Source organism: Dromiciops gliroides, chromosome 4 (assembly GCF_019393635.1).
Source record: "Dromiciops gliroides isolate mDroGli1 chromosome 4, mDroGli1.pri, whole genome shotgun sequence".
Lineage (NCBI taxonomy): Eukaryota > Metazoa > Chordata > Mammalia > Microbiotheria > Microbiotheriidae > Dromiciops > Dromiciops gliroides.
This window is the reverse complement of record NC_057864.1, coordinates 341609386-341630921: the sequence shown is the minus strand read 5'-3', so window position 1 is coordinate 341630921 and position 21536 is coordinate 341609386. Positions and strand designations below refer to the sequence as shown.

General features: G+C 38.1%; 1 protein-coding gene and 1 non-coding gene across 2 annotated transcripts in view; one reads left to right on the top strand and one right to left on the bottom strand.

Annotated features, from left to right (window-relative positions):
* The window catches only part of RPF2 (ribosome production factor 2 homolog), a 42427-nt gene that overhangs the window by 15665 nt on the left and 5226 nt on the right, over positions 1 to 21536 (bottom strand). Inside the window, exons 4-7 of the mRNA XM_044004110.1 lie at positions 20974 to 21013; positions 16302 to 16383; positions 15647 to 15723; positions 7399 to 7498 (exon numbers count right to left, since the gene is read on the bottom strand). Of these exons, the coding sequence (XP_043860045.1) occupies positions 7399 to 7498; positions 15647 to 15723; positions 16302 to 16383; positions 20974 to 21013 (299 nt within the window). The remainder of the gene's footprint in view (positions 1 to 7398; positions 7499 to 15646; positions 15724 to 16301; positions 16384 to 20973; positions 21014 to 21536) is intronic.
* LOC122726894 lies at positions 4186 to 4292 on the top strand. Its single transcript, XR_006352887.1, has one exon. It is a non-coding gene; the product is annotated as a U6 spliceosomal RNA (small nuclear RNA).

The window sequence follows — 21536 nt, the reverse complement described above, 5'->3', positions numbered from 1 at the left end:
CTTGCCCAGGGTCACACAGCTAGTAAGTGTTAAGTGTCCGAGGCCGGATTTGAACTCAGGTCCTCCTGAGCCCAGGCCTGGTGCTCTATCCACTGCGCCACCTAGCTGCCCCCGACTTCAAGTTTTAGAAAGGCAGTAAGTCCAGGAATGATGATGTCACTAAACAAGATTTAAAAAAGTCATGAGGCCACATGTACAAAAATATTTATAGCCACTCTTTTTGTGGTGGCAAGGAATTAGAAATTGAGGGGCTGCCCATCAATTGGGGAATAGTCGAACAAGTTCTGGGATATTATTGAAATGATAAGCAGACAGATTTCAGAAAAACCTGGAAAAACTTACATGAATTGATGCTGAACGAAATGAGCAGAACCAAGAAAACATTGTATATGGTATCAGCAACACTGTGTGTTGATTAACTGTGATAGACTTAACTCTTCTCAGCAATACAATGAATGATCCAAGACAATGCCAAAAGATTCATGATAGAAAATGCTCTCCACATCCAAAAAAGGAACTATTATGAATGCAGATTGAAGCAAACTATTTTCACTTTTGCTGTTTTTGTTTCTTCTCTTATGTTTTTTCCCCCTTTGTTCTGATTATTCTCTTACAACATGACTAATGTGGAAATATGTTTAACATGATTGTAATGTATAACCTATATCAGATTGTTTGCTGGCTTTAGGAGGGAAGAGGGAATGGAAGGTGGGAGAAAAATTTGGAACTCAAAATCTTATAAAAGTGGGGCAGCTAGGTGGTGCAGTGGATAGAGCACTGGCCCTGGATTCAGGAGAACCTGAGTTCAAACCCGGCCTAAGACACTTGACACTTACTAGCTGTGTGACCTTAGGCAAGTCACTTAACCCCAACTGCCTCACCAAAAAATAAAAAGATAGTTAAAAAAAAAAATCTTATAAAAGTGAATGTTGAAAACCATCTTTATGTGTAATGGGGGGGGGGAGAGTCATGAGGAACTGAGTTTAGAGGGCTAGAGAGGTGATGAGTTGTTATTACTACTGTGGATTTTCATTTCTTTACAGAATATCTAAATAGAGCTAAGAAGCAACATGAAAATATAGGACTGGAGATTAGTAAAGAGGTCAGGCCTGGATATATAGATTTGAAAGCTGTGGAAGCAGCAACAACAGTTGACATTCATAGAGTGCTTTAAGGTTTCCAAAGAAATTAATGGACATTATCTCACAAATGAGAGCTCACCAAAGGTAATGAAGTAGGGAAAAGAACATGATGAGAAAGAATACTGAGGAAATCTAATGAAGAAATTTATTTAAAGGGAAGAACAAAAAGAAGCAAAGGGGTGAGAGTAGTGAAGAGTAATAGAAAAGTCAAGATAGTACAGGATCACAGAAGCCAAGGAAAGAGAAAACTTCAACTAGGAAAGATGTACAGCAGTGTCAAATGCCTATGAGAGGGCAAAGAGGAATAGAATTAACAAGCAGGTAAGCACTACTATTCCTCTGGGAATTTTGGTAGTAAAAGGAAGATGAGATAAGGGGCAGCTAGGTGGTGCAGTGGATAGAGCACGGGTCCTGGAGTCAGGAGGACCTGAGTTCAAATCTGACCTCAGACACTTGATACTTACTAGCTGTGTGACCCTGGGCAAGTCACTTAACCCCCAGTGGCCCCCCCCCAGAAGAATAAAGGACATTTAAATAAAAAGGACAAAAGTAGAACAAACAACATGTATTATCAATTGCTAGCCAATCTTTTAGGTAGTTTTACTTAATTTTTAAAGTAATGTACTTTGTGGAGAATTTGCATGTTTATTAGGATGGATTGGTTATGATAAAACAAAATGACATCAATGTAATTCATAATGTTCAGTTAAAAAAAAAAAAAAAGGCACATCTCTGTGATAGTAGACAGCCGGTTGGTTTGCATGGAGAAATAAGTACAGTGTTTATATAAGATAGCTCTGTCTAATCTTGTCTACAGGAGTCTATTTCCCTAACAACACAAATATCTACAAAAGCTCAATCAAATGTAATAGATACCATGAAGATTAGAAAAGATAACATAGGGGCAGCTAGGTGGCACAGTGGATAAAACACCGGCCCTGGATTCAGGAAGACCTGAGTTCAAATCCAGTCTCAGACACTTGACACTAGCTGTGTGATCCTGGATAAGTCACTTAACCCTCATTGCCCTGCCAAAAAAAAAAAAAAAAGAGGTAACATAAAGCTGGAGAAAAGTAGTAAACTTCAATACTGAAAGAAGGCAAAACAGAGAAAAACAATCAATGACAAACCTTTCACAATTTTTTTATCAGTAAGTTACAGCTGGATATTTTAGGGAGTTCCCAAAGTATGTAGTTAATTTTTAAACTGACACAACTGATAAGAACAATAACCAGAAAGAGGTAGTAAGATATTCTTAGGACAAAACTTGAAGATATGAATGTAAAGATGAATATTTTGATGGTTTCCTATTTTTAAAAAAACCACAGTAATACTCATACACTGTGTGGTATAAAGTTGAACCATATGCTTGCATATATGAGTACATATGGTAAACAGACAGAATTAAAGATACCAAAAGATTGTCTAACACATACACACACAATAAAAACAGCAGGGATTTTTAGCTTTTCTTCAATAGAATCAGGAGCTATAAGTGACTGCCCAGAGAAAAAATTTTATAATCTCCCTTTCCTATCACCATTAACTCATTTGCCCAAATCTATATAAACTATATATAAATCTATCCTTTTCTTACATTTTTATGTTTAAAATTATCATGTGGTATCATGTATTCAGATCCAATGCTCTTTCTCTTTTCCCCATCTTCCCCACCCCACTCACTCTCTCCTTTTTCCCTATTGCATCTCCAGGTCCAGTCACTAATACTAATGGCAGAAGCTCTACTAGTACTGCCTGACCAGTTCTGCCATCTGGTGGCTGAATCAAAAACAACATGACACAGAAGAGGCAGTTTGGATTTTTGGACAGACTAGAAAAAAATCCCCACTAGTATTAAATTCAATACTGATGGCATATGGAATTGATACCGTAGGAAGCCTTTCAAATATCTGAGGACATCAATATGACCACAAAAATATGAACCAACAGTCGGACAACTGATAAAAGCTAATGCAATCTCAAACTATGTGAGCATTGGAGATTAAGGGCCACTCTTGGCTATGTAATGGGCCACAAGTGGAAGAGGCAATCTTACACTGATGTTTTACCGATGCTGGCAAACTAAAGAGAATTCTGGAAGGCTCATTCATCCTCTTTCTTGGTCCTTTGCTCTTCTTTTTAGCATACACCACGAAAGACCTAGATCCTCTCGTATAAGGATTGGTCAAAGGAACTACTTATGTTTAGCCTATAGAAGAGATGATCAAGGGGGAACTATGACATCTACCTGCAAATATTTGCAAGGCTGTAAGAGAGAACAGAAGGCTAATATTACATTGCTTTTAGGGAAGGACAACTAGGTACACACACAAACGAAAATATAGGGAGATATAGATTTTGGCTGAATATAAAAGGAAGAAATTCCGGTTTTGGAGAGTACAAATGTCAAACAAGTTGCCTCAAAAAGTAGTGACCTTCCTCCTATAAGCACTTCCAACATTCCAGTTGGGGCTAGATGACCATTGTATTCCTACAATGAGAAAAATGGATAGATCTGACAAATCCTAAAGAACCTTCTCTCTCTAGAGGGTCTATGATTCTATAAATGGCTCCAAATAATTTTGTTGTATTACTTATATAGTGAAATAAGAAATAACACCTGCAGTGTTAGCTTTTCTTCATTAAAGAGGCAAAATATATTCAGTCATACACTCTACTGTTTGACCATCTTAAGTGACTTTCTATTGCCCACTAAGTAAAATTCAAACTCCTTTTCTGGGTATTCAAAACCCTCCACAATTCTCATTCACACCCTACTTTTCTGGGATTATCTCAGATTTCTTACCTCCATAAAGTCATAACTTACCCAGTAGTACTGTCTGCCCTGCTAAGAGCTGTATTCTTCTGCCTTCCTAAGCTTTGCCCACCCTGTTCCTTATGAGTAGGAAGCCCTTTTCATGAACCTCTTCAATGCCTGTAAAGTCCTCTCAAATACTGTCTTCAAATGTTAAAATCCAGCACAACTCAATTGCTACCTCTTCTCCAAAAACTGCGTCTGATCCTTCTAAAAGCACCCCCCTCAGTGCTCGCTTCGGCAGCACATATACTAAAATTGGAACGATACAGAGAAGATTAGCATGGCCCTTGCGCAAGGATGACATGCAAATTCGTGAAGCGTTCCATATTAAAAAAAAAAAAGTGCCCCCCTCAGATACAACACAGGATTTTCTTTTTTAACTCTAAAATCAAATGACATGCTTGTAAAGCATTTAACCAAGTGCCTGGCACACAGTGGGTGTTTAATAAATGTTTGCTCCCTCCCCCTTTCACTATTCCTCTAAAACACAAGACTGTATGAGCGCATTGTAGTTAAGTGTTTTAGTATTTTATCCCCTTAATAGAAAATGAGCTCCATGAGGACAGTGACCACATCTTGTCCCTTTGTATCTAACCCACCACAGTATTCTGTACACAGTAAACACTTAATATATGTTTGTTGCCTATATTGGTGGATCTGTGATTTCATTAGGATATTTCATCCATTCACACTTTTTTATTCTATAAGATTTTTTCCCATTTCTTTCCATAAGCCCTCTATGGAAGGTGTGTCCAATGCACTAGCCTTTCACTACTTCTTTTAATACTTAGTGGATAACAGTACAACACCTGGGCCATTCATAAAGTGCTGTCTCTCAGTCTCAATCTGTCTTCTTTTCCAACAAGCATGTCCATCATATCATTTCTCATATAACAGTCATCACTGGTGATAGACTATAGTCTTCTTATACCCACCACAGGTCTTTCCATTACCCTTTGAATTGCTAGCAACTTTTATTTAGTCTTTCTAAGAAAATGATGGTACATAATTGGCAGTCATATAACACTAGAAGAATACTGGTGTTGGGGCAGCTGGGCGGCGCAGTGGATAAAGCACCAGCCCTGGATTCAGGAGGGCCTGAATTCAAATCTGGCCTCAGACACTTGACACTTAGTAGCTGTGTGATCCTGGGCAAGTCATTTAACGCTCTATGATTCTGGAAGAGAGTGGGGCTGACAACTTTATGCAACTCTGCCTCACTTAAATCCAATTCACAAATGAGTCAAGATATCACCAGTGATGTCACTGGTCCTCTTTGAAAACAAAGGACAAACAACAATACTGGGGAAATAGTCACAAGCAAAATTGACTTCTAGATCCTGAAGGGGACACACATTTTTAGACATAGTGAATATACAAATTCATTTTGCTTGACTAAGCTAAATTTTACAAGGGTTTTTCTTCCTTTCTCCTTGTTAGAGTAAGAGAAAAGGTTAGCTACAATGATGCCCCCCAAAAAGTTAACCACTGAAACATTTTTAAAAATGTGTTGAGGGGCAGCTAGGTGGCGCAGTGGATAGAGCACTGGCCCTGGAGTCAGGAGTACCTGAGTTCAAATCTGGCCTCAGACGCTTAACACTTACTAGCTGTGTGACCTTGGGCAAGTCATTTAACCCCAATTGCCTCACTAAAAAAAAAAATGTGCTGAAAAGAAGGAAATTCAAAGAGAAGAACAGATAAACAGGACAGTTGTGAAAGTAACATATACTCTTGAATATATCTCTAACAAGAAAATTAAAAGTAACCTTTCTTGAAGAAGGAAAAAGTCACAAGATGATAAAATACAGTTTGGAGTTAATATCTTACTCTACCTAGAACAGTATTCACTTAAATCTTCTCATAAAACTATTCAATTCATTCTTTGACCATTCTTGACCCAAGGGACCTTACTCCTTGCCCCCTCCATCAATACCCTAATCCTTTCAGAGTGGAGAAAGAAGATGGTGTCCCTAGGTAGGTCATAACTCTAGCACCTTCAGGTAATGCCTGTAGTCCCTGCAACTGGGGAGGCAGAGACTGGTGGATAACCTTAGTCTCAGAGTTCAGAGCTGCAGCAGAGCTGACACCAAGAAGTATCCACACTACTAAGGTCACACAAAATAGACTGGCCTCAGCAGAAAACCAATAGGCTTTGAAGGTGGGGTGAATGGGCCCATGCCAGGTAAAAGGAGCAACAGATTAAAGCTTCCATGCCAGCAGTAATAGGGTTAGGCGCATGAGTGCCCTCAACACTTCCAGTCCATATGACAAAGGGAAACTCTCAAAAAATAAAAAGATTTTAAATCTAGTCTCTGGAGACCAAGGTTTTGCTCTTGACCTTTTCACATTCCTAAAGGGGAAATTCTTGAAAGAATTTCTGATTACAGAATATTTGTGTCTTAGTATTTTCAGTTGAACTAAAATAATATTTTCTATATGCTTCTACAATAATAAGTCAGTTGGGCTGGAAAACAGAATATGCAAATGGAAAAGCAGATTGCAAGGGATTGTAAAGTGTCTGGGCTATGAGGAAGTACCCCAGGGCAAGAAGTATGGTGTAAAGATCATAATACTGATGAAAGGCTATCCAAGAGGCATACAAACTGAGCACAGAGCCTCATTATCCCCAAGTTGATCTTACACAAACAATGACAAACCATGAAGATGTTTACTAACTGCAAGGAATAAAATCATTGGTTTTAGACATATAAATTTGAGATGCCACTAAGACATCCTGGAAATATCAAGCAAGTAACCGGAACTGTGTCCAAGCTCAGAGGAAAGGTAAAGACTATAGGTATGATTACCTATAACTACCTCAAGGTTAGTTATTGGGAGAGACTAACAACAAAGAGAATTAGAGATAAACTTGGACATGGAAATAGAGGCTAGACTGAAGATGAACTTAAACACTTAGTTAAGGAGTTTAGACTTTAATCTATAGGCAACAGGGCACAAAAGTTTGTGAGCAGAGAGGGAACCTGTGCTTTAAAAATTTAACAACTTTCTAACAGGTTTTAATTGTCCTAATTTAAAATGATTTTAAACATTATTTTCCAAAACAACGAGCCATTCTTCATAATCTAAAGCAGAGGTCAATAACTTTTAGCTCTAGATATTCTACAGAGATCCAAGTAACATCCATACAACACAAGAGCAAAAATATTTATCAAAGAGAACTGATTTGGAATGAAAAAAAAGTGTTATGTGAGGACTGTGAAGGGAAGTCTTTACCAACTTGGGAGGGAGCCACTGGCAGAGGAGAGTGACAAAAAAATTTTTTTTAAAGGGGGGAGAGGAGTTAAAAAAAAAAAGCATTAGGAGAAAGAAAAGAAAGATAGCAAAGGGGAAAAAAAAGTTCTATGTGGTTGGAGGTTGGCAGACTATCACCAACCATTGCTTAAATTTTTGATAACAAAGATCAGAAAAACCACTTACCAGTAAGAAGACTTTTCAATCTTCTGTAGTCTTCACTTACATCAAAAGCATCACCAGCAAATATCAACATGGGTTTTGTTCCCTCAGGACACTTGCTGTTCTAATAGAGAGAAGTTTTTTTTTAAATATAGACTATTCCAACCATTGGTTGACCTTAAAAAGCTGCCCATCGATTCAGGAGGACCTGAGTTCAAATCTGGCCTCAGACACTTGACACTTGCTAGCTGTGTGACCCTGGGCAAGTCACTTAACCCCAATTGCCTCACCAAAAAAAAAAAAGAAAGAAAAAAAAAAGCTGCCAATCTTCCAACATGATAAATTAAGGCTTTAAAAAGTTCTTAACTATTATCACCATTTCTATGAACATTTGCTGAAAAAAATGTCCTCTGTCCTACTATCAGAGTTTATCCCCAGAGCTTCCTTCTCCTTGGTACCACTATTCTTCCTTCTGACATTCTAGATTATTTTAGACCTATCAGTCTGCCTTACCTAACTTCCCTACATAAGACCTCTCATCTGATCAATCTTGGATATTTATCAGATCCTTCCTAGACAGTTCTGTCCCACTTCTGCCTATGCTTGGACATTTTATTTGTATTTTTTTGTTCAATTGTTTTTCAGTCATGTTCAACTCTTTGTGACCCCATTTGTAGTTTTCTTGGCAAAGATACTGGAGTGTTTCACCATTTCCTTCACCAGCTTTGACACCTTTGATCTAAATGATTTGGTAGTGCTTAAAAAATAGAGAAGCTGATCAATTTAGCTCAATAAATAAGTATTCAGTAAATTCAAGAATAAGAATTACTTGGGAAAGAAATCCCTATTTGAATCTCAACTGTTAAAAAAACTGAAAAACAGTTGGGCAGAAATTACATTTAGAAAAAAATTTTACACCACACACCATAATAAACTCAAAATAAACATATGATCTAAATGTGAAAGGTTACACCACACACAAAAATTAGAAGAGAACCAGATCACAAAGTTGATGCCCATCAACTGGGGAACAGCAAACAAATTGTAGTACATGAATGTGGTGGAATTATATGCTATTTAAAAAAAAAACAACCAAAAAAAATATGATAAATACAGAAAAACATCTGTTTGGTTTTTTTTGCGAGGCAACAAGGGCTAAGTGACTTGCCCAGGGCCACACAGCTAGCACATGTTAAATGTCTGAGGCCAGATTTGAACTCAGGTCCTCCTGAATCAAGGGCAGGTGCTTTATCCACTGCGCCACCCAGCTGCCCCCAGAAGAACATTTCAAGATTTAAATGAACTGATGTAGAGTGATGTAAGCAGAGCCAAAAAAACCAAAATATTACAATGAACACGACAACATTAATGGAAAGCACCAAACATATAACATTCAAAAGTGAATATTGGGGGCAGCTAGGTGGTGCAGTGGATAGAGCACTGGCCCTGGATTCAGGAGGACCTGAGTTCAAATCCGGCCTCAGACACTTGACACTTACTAGCTGTGTGACCCTGGGTAAGTCACTTAACCCCAATTGCCTCACCAAAAAGGGCAGCTAGGTGGCGCAGTGGATAGAGCACTGGCCCTGGATTCAGGAGGACCTGAGTTCAAATCTGACCTCAGACACATAACACTTGCTGGCTGTGTGACCCTGGGCAAGTCACTTAACCCCAATTGCCTCACTTAAAAAATTGTTTTTTTTAAATGAATATTGTCCAATTATAAAGAATAAGCATAGCCTCAAATAAGAAATATGAAAAAACACATCCCCCCATCTCCTTTTGCAGAAATGGCAAGTCTACAAGAGGCACAGAACATTGATGCTTATTTTTTTGATGTACTGATCAGTTGTGATGACATGAAATTGGTTCTTGAGAAAGAACAGGGAGGGGACACTAGGAGAAACTTAAGAGATGTAAAAACAAAAAATATAAATAAAAAGGTTTTTTTTAAAGAAGAGAAACAGATCAGGTACATTCTACAGGTAGATCAACAAGTATATGTTAAACACCTACTATGTTCCAGGCACTGTCACTAAGTGAAAGTTACAAAGAAAGGTCAAAATACTGTGCTGTCAAAAAGCTCACAAATCTAATGGAAGACAAAGAATATCAAGGAGAACAGTGTCACTGCTTTGCTGAGGGAGACTTCATAATCAAAGAAAGAATAATGGTAGTTAAAATGATAAAAGACAATTTCAATTACATGAAATTGAAAAACTTTTACACAAACAAAATCAAAACAAGTAGGATAAGAAGGTACACAGGAAAAAAATCTTTGCATCAGCTATATAACAGAAGAATAATCATTCCTCAACTCATAAGTGGTCAGTGGATATGAATGAAGTTATCAAAAGAAGAATGTCAACTGTTAACACAAGAAGCATTAATAATATAAGAAATTTGAATGAAAACAATTCTGAGGTTTCACCCCACACCTAACATATGGTTAAGATGACCAAAAGTTAAATGTTAAAGAAAGAGAGGCACACTAATATGCCGTTGTAGAACTGTAAACTAGTTCAACCATGCTGGAAAGCAACTTGGAATTTGGTGAAAAAAGTGCCTAATGTGTCCCTATGCCTTGAAGTGGGACAGCTAGGTGGTGCAGTGGATAAAGCACTGGCTCTGAAGTTGGGAGAACCTGAGTTCAAATCTCACCTCAGACACTTACTAGCTGTGACTCTAGGCAAGTCACTTAACCCCAATCGCCTTAAACAGCTGGGGCCATCTCTAGTCATCCTGATCTATATCACTGGACCCAGACAGGTGACTTTGCAGAGCCCACCCTCACTTAAATCGAATTAACTGCAAGTCATGATATCACCCCAGTGTCATGCATCTTTTTGAGAATGAAGGACAAACAACAACACCTTGAAGTAGAGATGGAACTAACAGGTGTAGACGCCAAGGAAGTCAATGATAAAAAGGTCAGGACCTATATGCATCAAAATATTAACAGCAGCTCATTTAGTAGAAAGTAGAAGTATAGGGCAGCTAGGCAGTACAGTGGATAAAGCACTGGCCCTGGATTCATGAGGACCTGAGTTCAAATCCAGCCTCAGCCATTTAACTAGCTGTGTGACCCTGGGCAAGTAAGTCACTTAACCCCAATTGCCCCGCCAAAAAAAAAAAAAAAAAAGATAAGAAAAGAAAAAGAAAAAGAAAAAAAAAGTAGTAGAAGTAAAGCTCTTAGAAACAAAGTAGATGGCCATGACTGAAGAATGGCTAAACAAACTGTGGCACATAAATGTATGATGAATATAAAAAATATTAAGCATAGGAAGGCTTCTATGGTGCAAAGTAAGGTAAGCAGAACTAGGAAAAGAATACACACAATGACTCTAAGAAGAAGATGGCAGTGTGAGACTAGGATCATGCAGGTCATTCTGTCTCTACCAAGCACGCCCAGACTAATCTTTGAGCCTTTCCCTAGCACTTCTGCTCCTTGCTCATTTGGGGAGTCTGATCTCTTTCCCTAGATCCTCAATGAGAGCTACAAGTTCTGTATATTTGTTCTGGGGTACTTTGCTACTCTTTGTACCTTGGGTTAGGTCCATAATAAACGATCAATTATGAAGTACTAGGTGGAATGCTATCATGATGGGGGAAAGAAAAGCACTTTAACAAAGGTATGACAATTTCCATAAGTTAGTAAGTGCTACTGTACCTGTACCAGAATATTTATAAAAGGTTAATTACTTCTATTGGGGTTGTTTGGAAGTTAGTTGAGGGAAAGCAAAGAATAGTCTGATTAGCTGCTAAAGTAGGTTGGTACAATGGAAAGAGTACCATTATTATCTCAGAATGTTTAAAGTTCAAGCCCTGGCCCTGACACAAAGGCTACGTAGTCATTCAGTCTTTCTGTGCCTAGTTCCTTGCAAGATGCTTTATAAGCCTTAGAGCAGTATACATGGAAGACTGCAATAATAATAATCTAGTCAATTGTTCTTTTATTATTACATAGAACTTCAGGTGTAAGGAATGATTAAATTAAATAGCCCCTGCTAAACAAAAAGCATGGCTGTTCATCTAAATTATTTTGTGTATACAAAGAGAAGTTAAGTGATTATAGCAATTCTTTTTTTTTTTTTTTTTAGTGAGGCAGTTGGGGTTAAGTGACTTGCCCAGGGTCACACAGCTAGTAAGTGTTAAATGTCTGAGGCCGGATTTGAACCCAGGTCCTCCTGACTCCAGGGCCGGTGCTCTATCCACTGTGCCACCTAGCTGCCTCGATTATAGCAATTCTACAATCTGTTTGTCAGGTTCAAGTGAAAGAAAACAAGTAAAAGTTAAATGACTAAAAATTAACCAGGACAGTGGAGTAGAAATATTTACAAGCTGCAGACCCCTTCTGAGGAGTGAAACAACTTGAGCTAAGCTGACTAGGCAGGAAAGGCTTCTCCCAACTCAGACAATAATAAGTGGAGAAATTAACTTCTTGCTGACCTTGTAAGCATTGTGTCACAGTCTAATCAGAAAGTAAGGGCTTCATTCAAGGTGTGACAATTTCAAGTACCCTGATAAGAAGAGGGAGGTTCCCAATGTCCAATAGAGAAGCCAAGAATACTTGTTAAAATCAAACATTTCTCAAAACGTTTAGTTGGTAATGTCTGGGGGGGTTATGATGTTTTTCAAATACAATTCTGCTGTTTGGGGGCTGGGAGGCCTATATAGGCCACTAATCATTATCAACACCTAGAAGAGAAACTATGAAGTGTGATTAATGGTCTTGTGAATTATCACAACTAAACAGGAAGTAAACCTCTCCCACTCATCCCCTACTTTCTACTGCCCTGACCACAACACCCGGATTTCCATTTTCATCTACCTGCACTGGTTCCAGTCTCTCCCTAATCTGATCCATTCTTCGCATTGCTGCTATATGAATTTTTTTTTTTAGTGTTGCTCTATTCACTGCAATGCCAGGTAACATACAACTCCCCTCCTCGTATTCCATATTTTAGCAGTTCCCTAAACCTAGAATACCTTTACTGATAATTCGTACTGATCCTTTACTTAACTCAAATACCACTTCCTCTACAAAGTCTTCACTGCAGCCCTACCATCCACATCCCTGAAAGGAAAAAAGACTGGTTTTTATCTTTCATGATTCAAAAACTGCTTCCTTTGCCCTTCATTCATGTACTTTTTTGGTACGGACCTGTGATTTTTCCTATGTGGGGAGCTACTGTCTATAGCTTCTAGAATTATCTAAGGGCACTGAGAATGTAAGTGATGTGTCCAGGGTCACAGAGCTCAATGTATCTGGGACTGGACTAGAGCCTGAGTCTTCCCGCCTCCCATAAAGATCAGCGTAACATAGCATTCATTTCTTTCTTTTTTTTTTTTGCAGGCAACGGGGGTTAAGTGACTTGCCCAGGGTCACACAGCTAGTAAGTGTCAAGTGTCTGAGGCCGGATTTGAACTCAGGTACTCCTGATTCCAGGGCTGGTGCTTAACCACTGTGCCATCTAGCTGCCCCATAGCATTCATTTCTAAAGGTTTTCCATGTTACATTCTTGTCCTCTAGAGGCAGCCCTCTCTCCAGCGAGCCTCACTGTCAGTAATGTTGAATTTCATACTGTAGTTTGGTTTTTTAATGTTATATGTCTTTCTACTAGACTATCACACACACAGGCAGGTGTCCTACTGAAACTTTGTCTCCCCTCCTCAGTCCCTGGCTATGTCCTCTGTACACAGTACAGATGTAAATAAACACTCAACTGGACCTGCTGAATCATTAGCAAAAATAAGTAAGGTCCCAGGAATACAGATTAACTCTCTCTCTCTCTTTTTTTTGGGGGGGTGGGGCAATGGGGGTTAAGTGACTTGCCTAGGGTCACACAGCTAGTGTCAAGTGTCTGAGGCCAGATTTGAACTCAGGTACTCCCGAATCCAGGGCTGGTGGCTTTATCCACTGCACCACCTAGCTACCCCCTCAGATTAACTCTCAATCCATGAATGTTTTACAAAATATTCCCTCATTCACTTTACAGGTACCTCAATCCCTAAGACATTTTGAAAAACACGTCAAATTTTAATAAGCATATCTTATACCATATTTAAATTCATTTATAACAGAAGCGATACAGACATATTGTTTGTGTTGGTATTGAATCATTTTCAGTTGTGTCTAATTCTCTGTGACCCCATCTGGGGTTTTCTTGGCAAAGTTACTAGACTGGTTTGCCATTTCCTCCTCCAGCTCATTTTACAGATGAGGAACTAAGGCAAACAGGGTTAAATGATTTGCCCAGGGTCCTGCAGCCAATAAGTGTCTAAGGGCAGGTTTGAATTCATGAACATGAGTCGTCCTGATTCCAAACCCAGTGTTCTATCCACTGCACCACTTAGGAGCCCCAAATGTAGACACAGCAATACTTATCTTCTTGGGCACTACTGATTCGGATTAAACAAAATATTCTTTCCCATTTGCAAAATGCTTCGTCTCTCCTCATTTTCCTACTGTTTGAAAATGGCATCTCTCGGTGCTCTAGGACATGTGACGTGTGAAATCTAAAATAACTGAGCAAAGGTTCGAGCTTCCAAGCATATCAGGAGAGGACAAATAAACGGGTGCAATTTCCTGAAACCAAAAAAAAAAGTCTCCCACCCTCCACCAAGTATCTGTCTCCAATCAAAGGAACAAGGAAACAGTAAATGATTGACCAGTAGAGGGCCAGTTTTCATATAAGACATAAAATAATAAGGGCTGCTTGAGATATCTAACTATGAGAAAACTTCCTGCATCAATCTTCAGATCTGACTGGGTTTCTGATCAGCATAACCTAGGTCCTTAGTTAAGGATCTCTAAGCAACAAGTAGAGGTGGTGCAGCTTCCCAGCCATGAAGGTCTAGGTTCAAACAAGGCAATAAAAGTTTTCTCACAAGATAGAAATTGGACTAGACCCATAAGTGAACAGAAAGGGAAGTGAACTAGATACAGAATTGAGTCACAAAATGGAGTCAATATGACTCACACAGTTCTCACAATTGCCTCACCAACATTCCAAGACTGTAAGTTGCAGAGAAGGTAATGCCTGGCATTGGTAAGAGGACACTTCCTCACATGAGGTGTTCCCTATACCACTGAAATCATAGGTCTAATTCCAATCCCTATCCTTTGAAAATGGCATATCCTGGACATGTACTTTATGTAGGTAAATCAACCCTACACCTAGTCATGTCTAACTCTATTCCTTTCCTTTAAGGGGTAACAGTATCAACTGGGTTTTTTTTTGGGGGGGGGAGGGTCAATGGGGGTTAAGTGACTTGCCCAGGGTCACACAGCTGGTAAGTGTCAAGTGTCAAGTGTCTGAGGCCGGATTTGAACTCAGGTACTCCTGAATCCAGGTCTGGTGCTTTATCCACTGCGCCACCTAGCCGCCCCCAACAGTATCAATTTTAAGGAAGTACTTAAGTATGGAAAGAACTTAAGTAATAAGAAAATATTTAAGTATAAATTCCATTTAAGGAACCTAAGTCAGATGTTTTGATATTCCTTTAGGTAAAACTTTTGGATATATAATTTCACTTATCAATACAACATCCTTATTATGTAGGGAAGCATACACAGTATTCTTTTTAAATTTTTTTTTTTTTTTTGGTGAGGCAATTGGGGTTAAGCAACTTGCCCAGGGTCACACAGCTAGTAAGTGTTAAGTGTCTGAGACCGGATTTGAACTCAGGTCCTCCTGACTCCAGGGCCGGTGCTCTATCCCACAGTATTCTTTTTAAAAAACACAAGATGAAGAACCTAAGATAAAAAGTCGCCCAAGGTCACCAAGAGAAACAGAAGCAGAAATAGAATGTACTTTTCAGGACTCTCCACTAGATATGATAGCTATGTGTCTTCAAGAAAATGAAACAAGCAGGCAAAAAAAAAAATCTCTTCCTACCCTGGTTTCCCCATCTATGAAAACCTATGCAAGGAATTGAGACATCTATGTGAAGTGAAAGCTGTTCTCCAAAACGTAAGTGGTCAAAGAATACAAATGGTTGACAAAATATAATCAACTGTATGAAAAATCGAAATAAAAAACACGGTTTTACCACAGATATTATCATCGCTAAGGTTTCTAATAGTCTATGATTCTATGATCATGTAGATACACCCATTTCCCATGCCTTGTAGTATGTTAACATAAAATAAGAAGCCTTTCTAGTTGGTTTAGTTTGTATAACTAAAGTGTAATTAACTATTCACCAGAAGACGTCACTAGACCGATAGCATCAATGTTATAAGAGGAATTTTTAAAAATCACCTTACCTTAATATCTTTAAGTGAGACAAACTTCTCGATACCTAGTTCGATCATATCCAGGACATGATAATCATACATACGGCCTAAAAAGGCAACACACAAAGTCTCTATTTTTACATTCATTTTCACATATAACATTTTGTATATACCCATTGCTATGCATGCTAAAAGTATCCAATGACACTGGGCTTTCCCCCCACTTTTTCTTCATTCTTGAAGGACATACCATCTCTTACTTAACAACCCTTTACCTCCTCTGTTTAATATATGAGAAGAATTATGTTATGAGAACAAACCTGCTAAATAAAAAATCAGAAGGATTTAAAAAAGAATTATATTATCAACTTAGTATTTTAGGTATGTTCATTTTTGAAAACCATTTTGTAATCATGTATACCTAAACTCTTTTGAAACCATATATCTATATGGATATATATAGATATCTATATCTATATATACACTTTTCTAGACAATATGAGGGAGATTAGTATTATATGCCCATTTTATAGATGAAAACTGGAAACTAAGGAATTTTATTCAATAGTATACAGAATTATCTTTAGGATGTACTGCTTATTCCTAAATCCAGGCCTCCAGAATACAACCTGAAAGATAGGGCCCCACTTAGTGATGATCACTTTTACATGAAGATTAATCTTACCTACTATGAGATTATTTGGTCGCTTCTTATTATGAGACCCAAACATGAATAAGGAGCAGTCTGACTTCTTCGAAAAAAATTCCTATAAAGCCAAAAAAAGGAAAATGTAAAAGTTTATACATCACATAATCATTGTAGCAAGAATAAAAGAGAAGCTACAGATTGCGGGAAAAGTCTGATATCTAAAATCAACAGGCAATTGAGACAGATACACACATAAAATTAAGAGCTATTCTCCAATAGATAAAAGTGTTCTAGATAAGTGGTCCAAGTATATGAATAGTTTTCAAAAGACAAAGTATGAACTATCTGAAAAAAGCCTTCTTAATCACTAATAAGAGAAATGTGTGCCAGTAAACGTTGAGTTTAACCTCAAACCCAAATTGGTAAAGACTGAAATGGTCAATGCTTGAGAGGTTGTTGGAAGACAGGTACATGCTGTTACTGGAAGTGTAAAATGGCTTAACTATTATGAAAAACAAGATAGAATTTGGTGAAAAAAGCTGCTGATACCCTATGACCCAGCCATCTCACTACTGGGCATATGCACTAAAAATCTTAATTACAAAAAAGAAAGATCACATCTAAAACAAAATATTTACAGTAGCATTTTTTAAAAAATGTAAACACAACAGTACTACAAGTAAAGCAGATGCCCATCAACTGGAGAATGGCTAAAGATACCAGCATACGGGTGTTACAGAAGCCCTAAGAACAGATGCAGAGTAAAGAAAGTAGAATCAGAGCAATATACAAAATATTAAAATGTAAATGAAGAAGGGGCAGCTAGATGGCGCAGTGGATAAGGCACCGGCCCTGGATTCAGGAGGACCTGAGTTCAAATCCAACCTCCGACACTTAACACTTACTAGCTGTGTGACCCTGGGCAAGTCACTTAACCCCAATTGCCTTACTAAAAAAAAAAAACAAAAAACTGCAAATGAAGAGAAAACTAAGAGGCAACAAAATTCAGATCCAGTATTGACTAGTGATGTTTCCAGAAAACTATTTTTGGAATACTTTCTTCTTGGGAGAGAGGTAATGGCCTATGGGTATGGAATGTTACATACTGTCAATCACCATCACTTTATCTGACAGTTTGGGTTAACTTTAAAAAAGACTAAGGGCACTAGGTGTCCTAAAAACACAGTCAATAAAACATCTCAAAATAAAACCAAAGAAAGGGATATTAAAAGCAGAAATTTATGTTCTTTGGAATATTAGTTTTGCGTTGAATGACAATTTTTCATCTATGTTATTTGTTTTTATATCATAGCAATTTGTGGAATATACCCATTCCGACACAACATCTAACAGCAATGCAATATTTCCCATGAACCTACCTCCTCAATTCTCTAGGGCCAAGAAGTCATTATGATCACAGCACTGAGCTAAAGAACATCGTTTTTAGATAATACACTTGCACATACACATATATGTACACCCGTAAGGCCTTCGTGCTTTAAACCCTCTCATCTCACTTTTTACTTCAAAACTTTGGCTTCCAGGTCCATGTTGTTCCACCTAAACCCTGCTTATGAAAAAGGAAAACTGACTCTAGACTAAAATGAAAACTTTTTGTGTTACCACTAGTAGTGTTAGGTGGATCAATAAGATTTGATTAGAAATGAACGTTAATTTTTCAGGAAAAAACTCATTGACTCTTAGTTACTAATTTATTTTGGAAAAGTACTAAGTGATTGATTCTCTCTACCAAATGCAGCCTTATAAGGGGTGCCTAGAGCAGGGCTTCTTAAACTTTTCCCACTCGCGACCCCTTTTTGTCTGAAAAATGCTTATGCGACCCCAGGTACATATGGATATTAAATAGGTATACATGCACAACTTTTACTGATGCCAAATTTTTCACAACCCCACATTCAGTTACTCAATCCCATATGGGGTCTCAACCCACAGTTTAAGAAGCTTTATGCTATAGGACATTGTTAATGTTACTAATGGTGAATTTCATTATACATTTGTACCTGCTTGAACCAATCAATATAATTTGTTAATGTTCATATAGAAATTTCATTTATGTGCTGCACATGGAAAACAAGACTGTCAATTTCATGAGGGTGTACATATGACAACTACATCCTTCCTAGACTGGCAATCGCTAAATGCCTGTTTTCATCATGATGGCTATCTCTTAGCAGTTGAAACCTTTCACACCTTGCTGTCCTAAATATTTCTTTTTATTCCAGACTAAAGAAGAATAGATGTACAGGAGGGTGGTTTCAAGTCTAAATAACTCATCTTCTGGATTCTTAGACTATCTACAGCTCCAAAAATTATTCACATTACTCCTTTATTCCTTATCTCAACAAAAAGAAAGAAACTATTGGTTCTGGGCTGAACCATAAACCATTGGAAATAGTTCAATACTGTCAAGGTGAGAATAAGATGCTGAACTTTTTATATCTTCTACATGAATCTTCCCTGGATAAGGATGAGTGACTTGTCCACCACCTGGCCTAGCCACCTGGACATTATCTCATATGAGCATCACACTAGTTCATCCACTTTATAGATAAGGAAACTGAAATTCCTAGAAATTAAGGAATGACTAGTAAAAGGCAAAGCTATGACTTGAACTCAGAGCTCTCTCCACTACACAATGCCCAGCAACAAGAAAATGTGTTCAGTTTTAATCCCCCGAACAAGATACTTGACTCAAAGTATCTTATTTTGTCCTTTTAACAAACTAACCCCAGGAATAACTAATGGAGTGGCAACTATGTTATGAAAGGTAGTGAACACAAAAAAAACACCTCTTCCTTCTGACTATTTTGCCTACAGTGTCAGGCTGAGGAAACCCTAGTTCTTCCCACTCTGGCTCTGGTGACAGTTTTCCCCTCATAAATGTCAGATTCTCTCAAAACTAGAGGGAAGAAGTGGGTTTTCCTAAATCTTTCATTCATGTAGCGGAGTCCACAGTATGAGCCAATATCACTCTGACAGAAGCTAGTGTGAGAAGAAGGTAAATGAAACCTAGAACTCTCATAGTGAGGTGAATGGGACTGAAAGAATAGCAGGCAAAGTCATCATTTCTCCTAAGGAGTTGATGAATGTAGAGCCAATTCCAGAGGGAAACAAAAGAATCACAGTGAATTTCCTCAAGTGAGGCAAATGCCAGTTCAGCCCCAAGAGCTTCAAGCCTCTGTCCTGGGGCTTCAACAACTATCTAAGAAGAAGAAAGTCTTTTCTGGAGGGCTACTGTAGGAAACTAGTGACCTTTCCTTTTTCCCGAATGGGGTTTTCAGCTTGAGCATAATTTTACGTTTTTAATTTTTAAAACACACACACATGCACACAACACTTATCCTGTTAAATGGAAGAAATTTAACTTCATGGTGTTCCACTGTCTCCTAATCTAAGATTATCACCCTTTTCATACTAGGACATATAATATGCATGTGCCAATCTCAGGCCCATCCTATGTCTTCTTATCTCAGCCTTATGGCTGCTAAATCCCTTATTTGCCTCATTTTCCATCATGCTTGAGAGGGTCATACCATCCTCCTCATGACAGTGAAGCTCATCCTGGCCCCTACATCAAAAACCATTTGCACTTGGACACTAAGCTTTCCCACTGCACCTGGCTTAGAGTGAGTTTCCTTCTGTTGGTCTATGATTAATTTTCCTTTCAAATGTAATGTCAATAACAATCATAAATACTGGATCAAGCACCTCCCAAAAAATATTAATAGAGGAGCTAAAATATTTCTCATAAATCCCCCCTCTCCAGTGCCTCACTGTGATGTGGGTATCAATGTAGACCCCCCCCCGGGGCAATGAGGGTTAAGTGACTTGCCCAAGGTCACACAGCTAGTAAGTGTCAAGTGTCTGAGGCCACCTAGCTGCCCCCAAATGTAGACTTTTGAAGGCTACCCCAGGAAAGTACAAGATCTGGTAGTTCCTATCAAGATTAAAAGGGTTTCTTCAGGGGCAACTACACAGTGCAGTGGATAGAGCACTGGCCCTGGAGTCAGGAGGACCTGAGTTCACAGACAGTTGACAACTTACTAGCTGTGTGACCCTGGGCAAGTCACTTAACCCCAATTGCCTCACCAACAAAACAAAACAAAACAAAAAGGGTTTCTTCTACTACAGATTTGGTGATATAATACATTTGTCATCTGAACACCAGCCTTGCCAGTGTCTGAAGAGACTTATAATATTGGCTGCATGGTAATGGATTTTTTAGCTGTAGAAACTATCAAGGACTACCTGAGTCACATAAGAGTTGCAGTGTGTATCAGTGGAGGGGGTGTCTAGAGCAGGTGTCAAAAACGTGGCCCATGAAGCCCACAACATTCTCCAGTATAGGCTGAACCAGATTAAAGTGTAATTGGGACATATTTAACAAAATAAATAAAAATACTATACAAAACAGACAATGTTAATATGTGGTTTATTAAGACACTATGCTGCCTAAAGGGATCCTTATGTATATTTTGGTGGCCCCATTTCTGAGTATGAACCACTGGTCTAGAGTGATTAACTCACAGATCATTTAAGTAAAAGAAGGAAATGGCTTTTATCCATAACAACTTAACAACTGTTCTATATATTTCATATATCTCCATATGTAGCATGACATTCTATACTTAGCTATCCCAACAAATGCATCAGGCCTGATACATTAGAGAGGCTGCATTATACTTACCAGTGATGTCTGATCCTCAAAGGGTCTTGTAATGTTTTTTCTAACGATATAAAAATTACCAAAAAATCAATATTACATTTTATGCAATTTATTTTTCAACAATTACACTCAAAATTTATAATAAAAAAACATAATATATATCCCAATAGTATATTATTGGAGCAAGTGATTATTTGTGTGACTCGCTATGTATTACCAGACTCTCCTCCGGAAAGATATTACTAATTTGTAATTCTTCCAGCAGTACACACTATATATGTTTCTCAACAACCCTGCCAGGATTGAGTTTTGTCACTTTTATTTTCTTTCCCAGTTTAATGGATATAAACTGATACCTCAATTTACTTAATCAGTAAGTTTAAACATTTGCTCAAGTGAGAGTTTATAATATGTGCATCCTCCTGATTTGTTTGCTTATAACTTTTCACCATTTATCTAATGGTAGGTGGATGACTCCTTTGAATATGCATTTTACTTTTTAAATTTGTATCTATTAAGTTTATGGCAAGTTTCCTTTAACATAACTTGGGGGGGGGTGCAGCAATGAGAGTTAAGTGACTTGC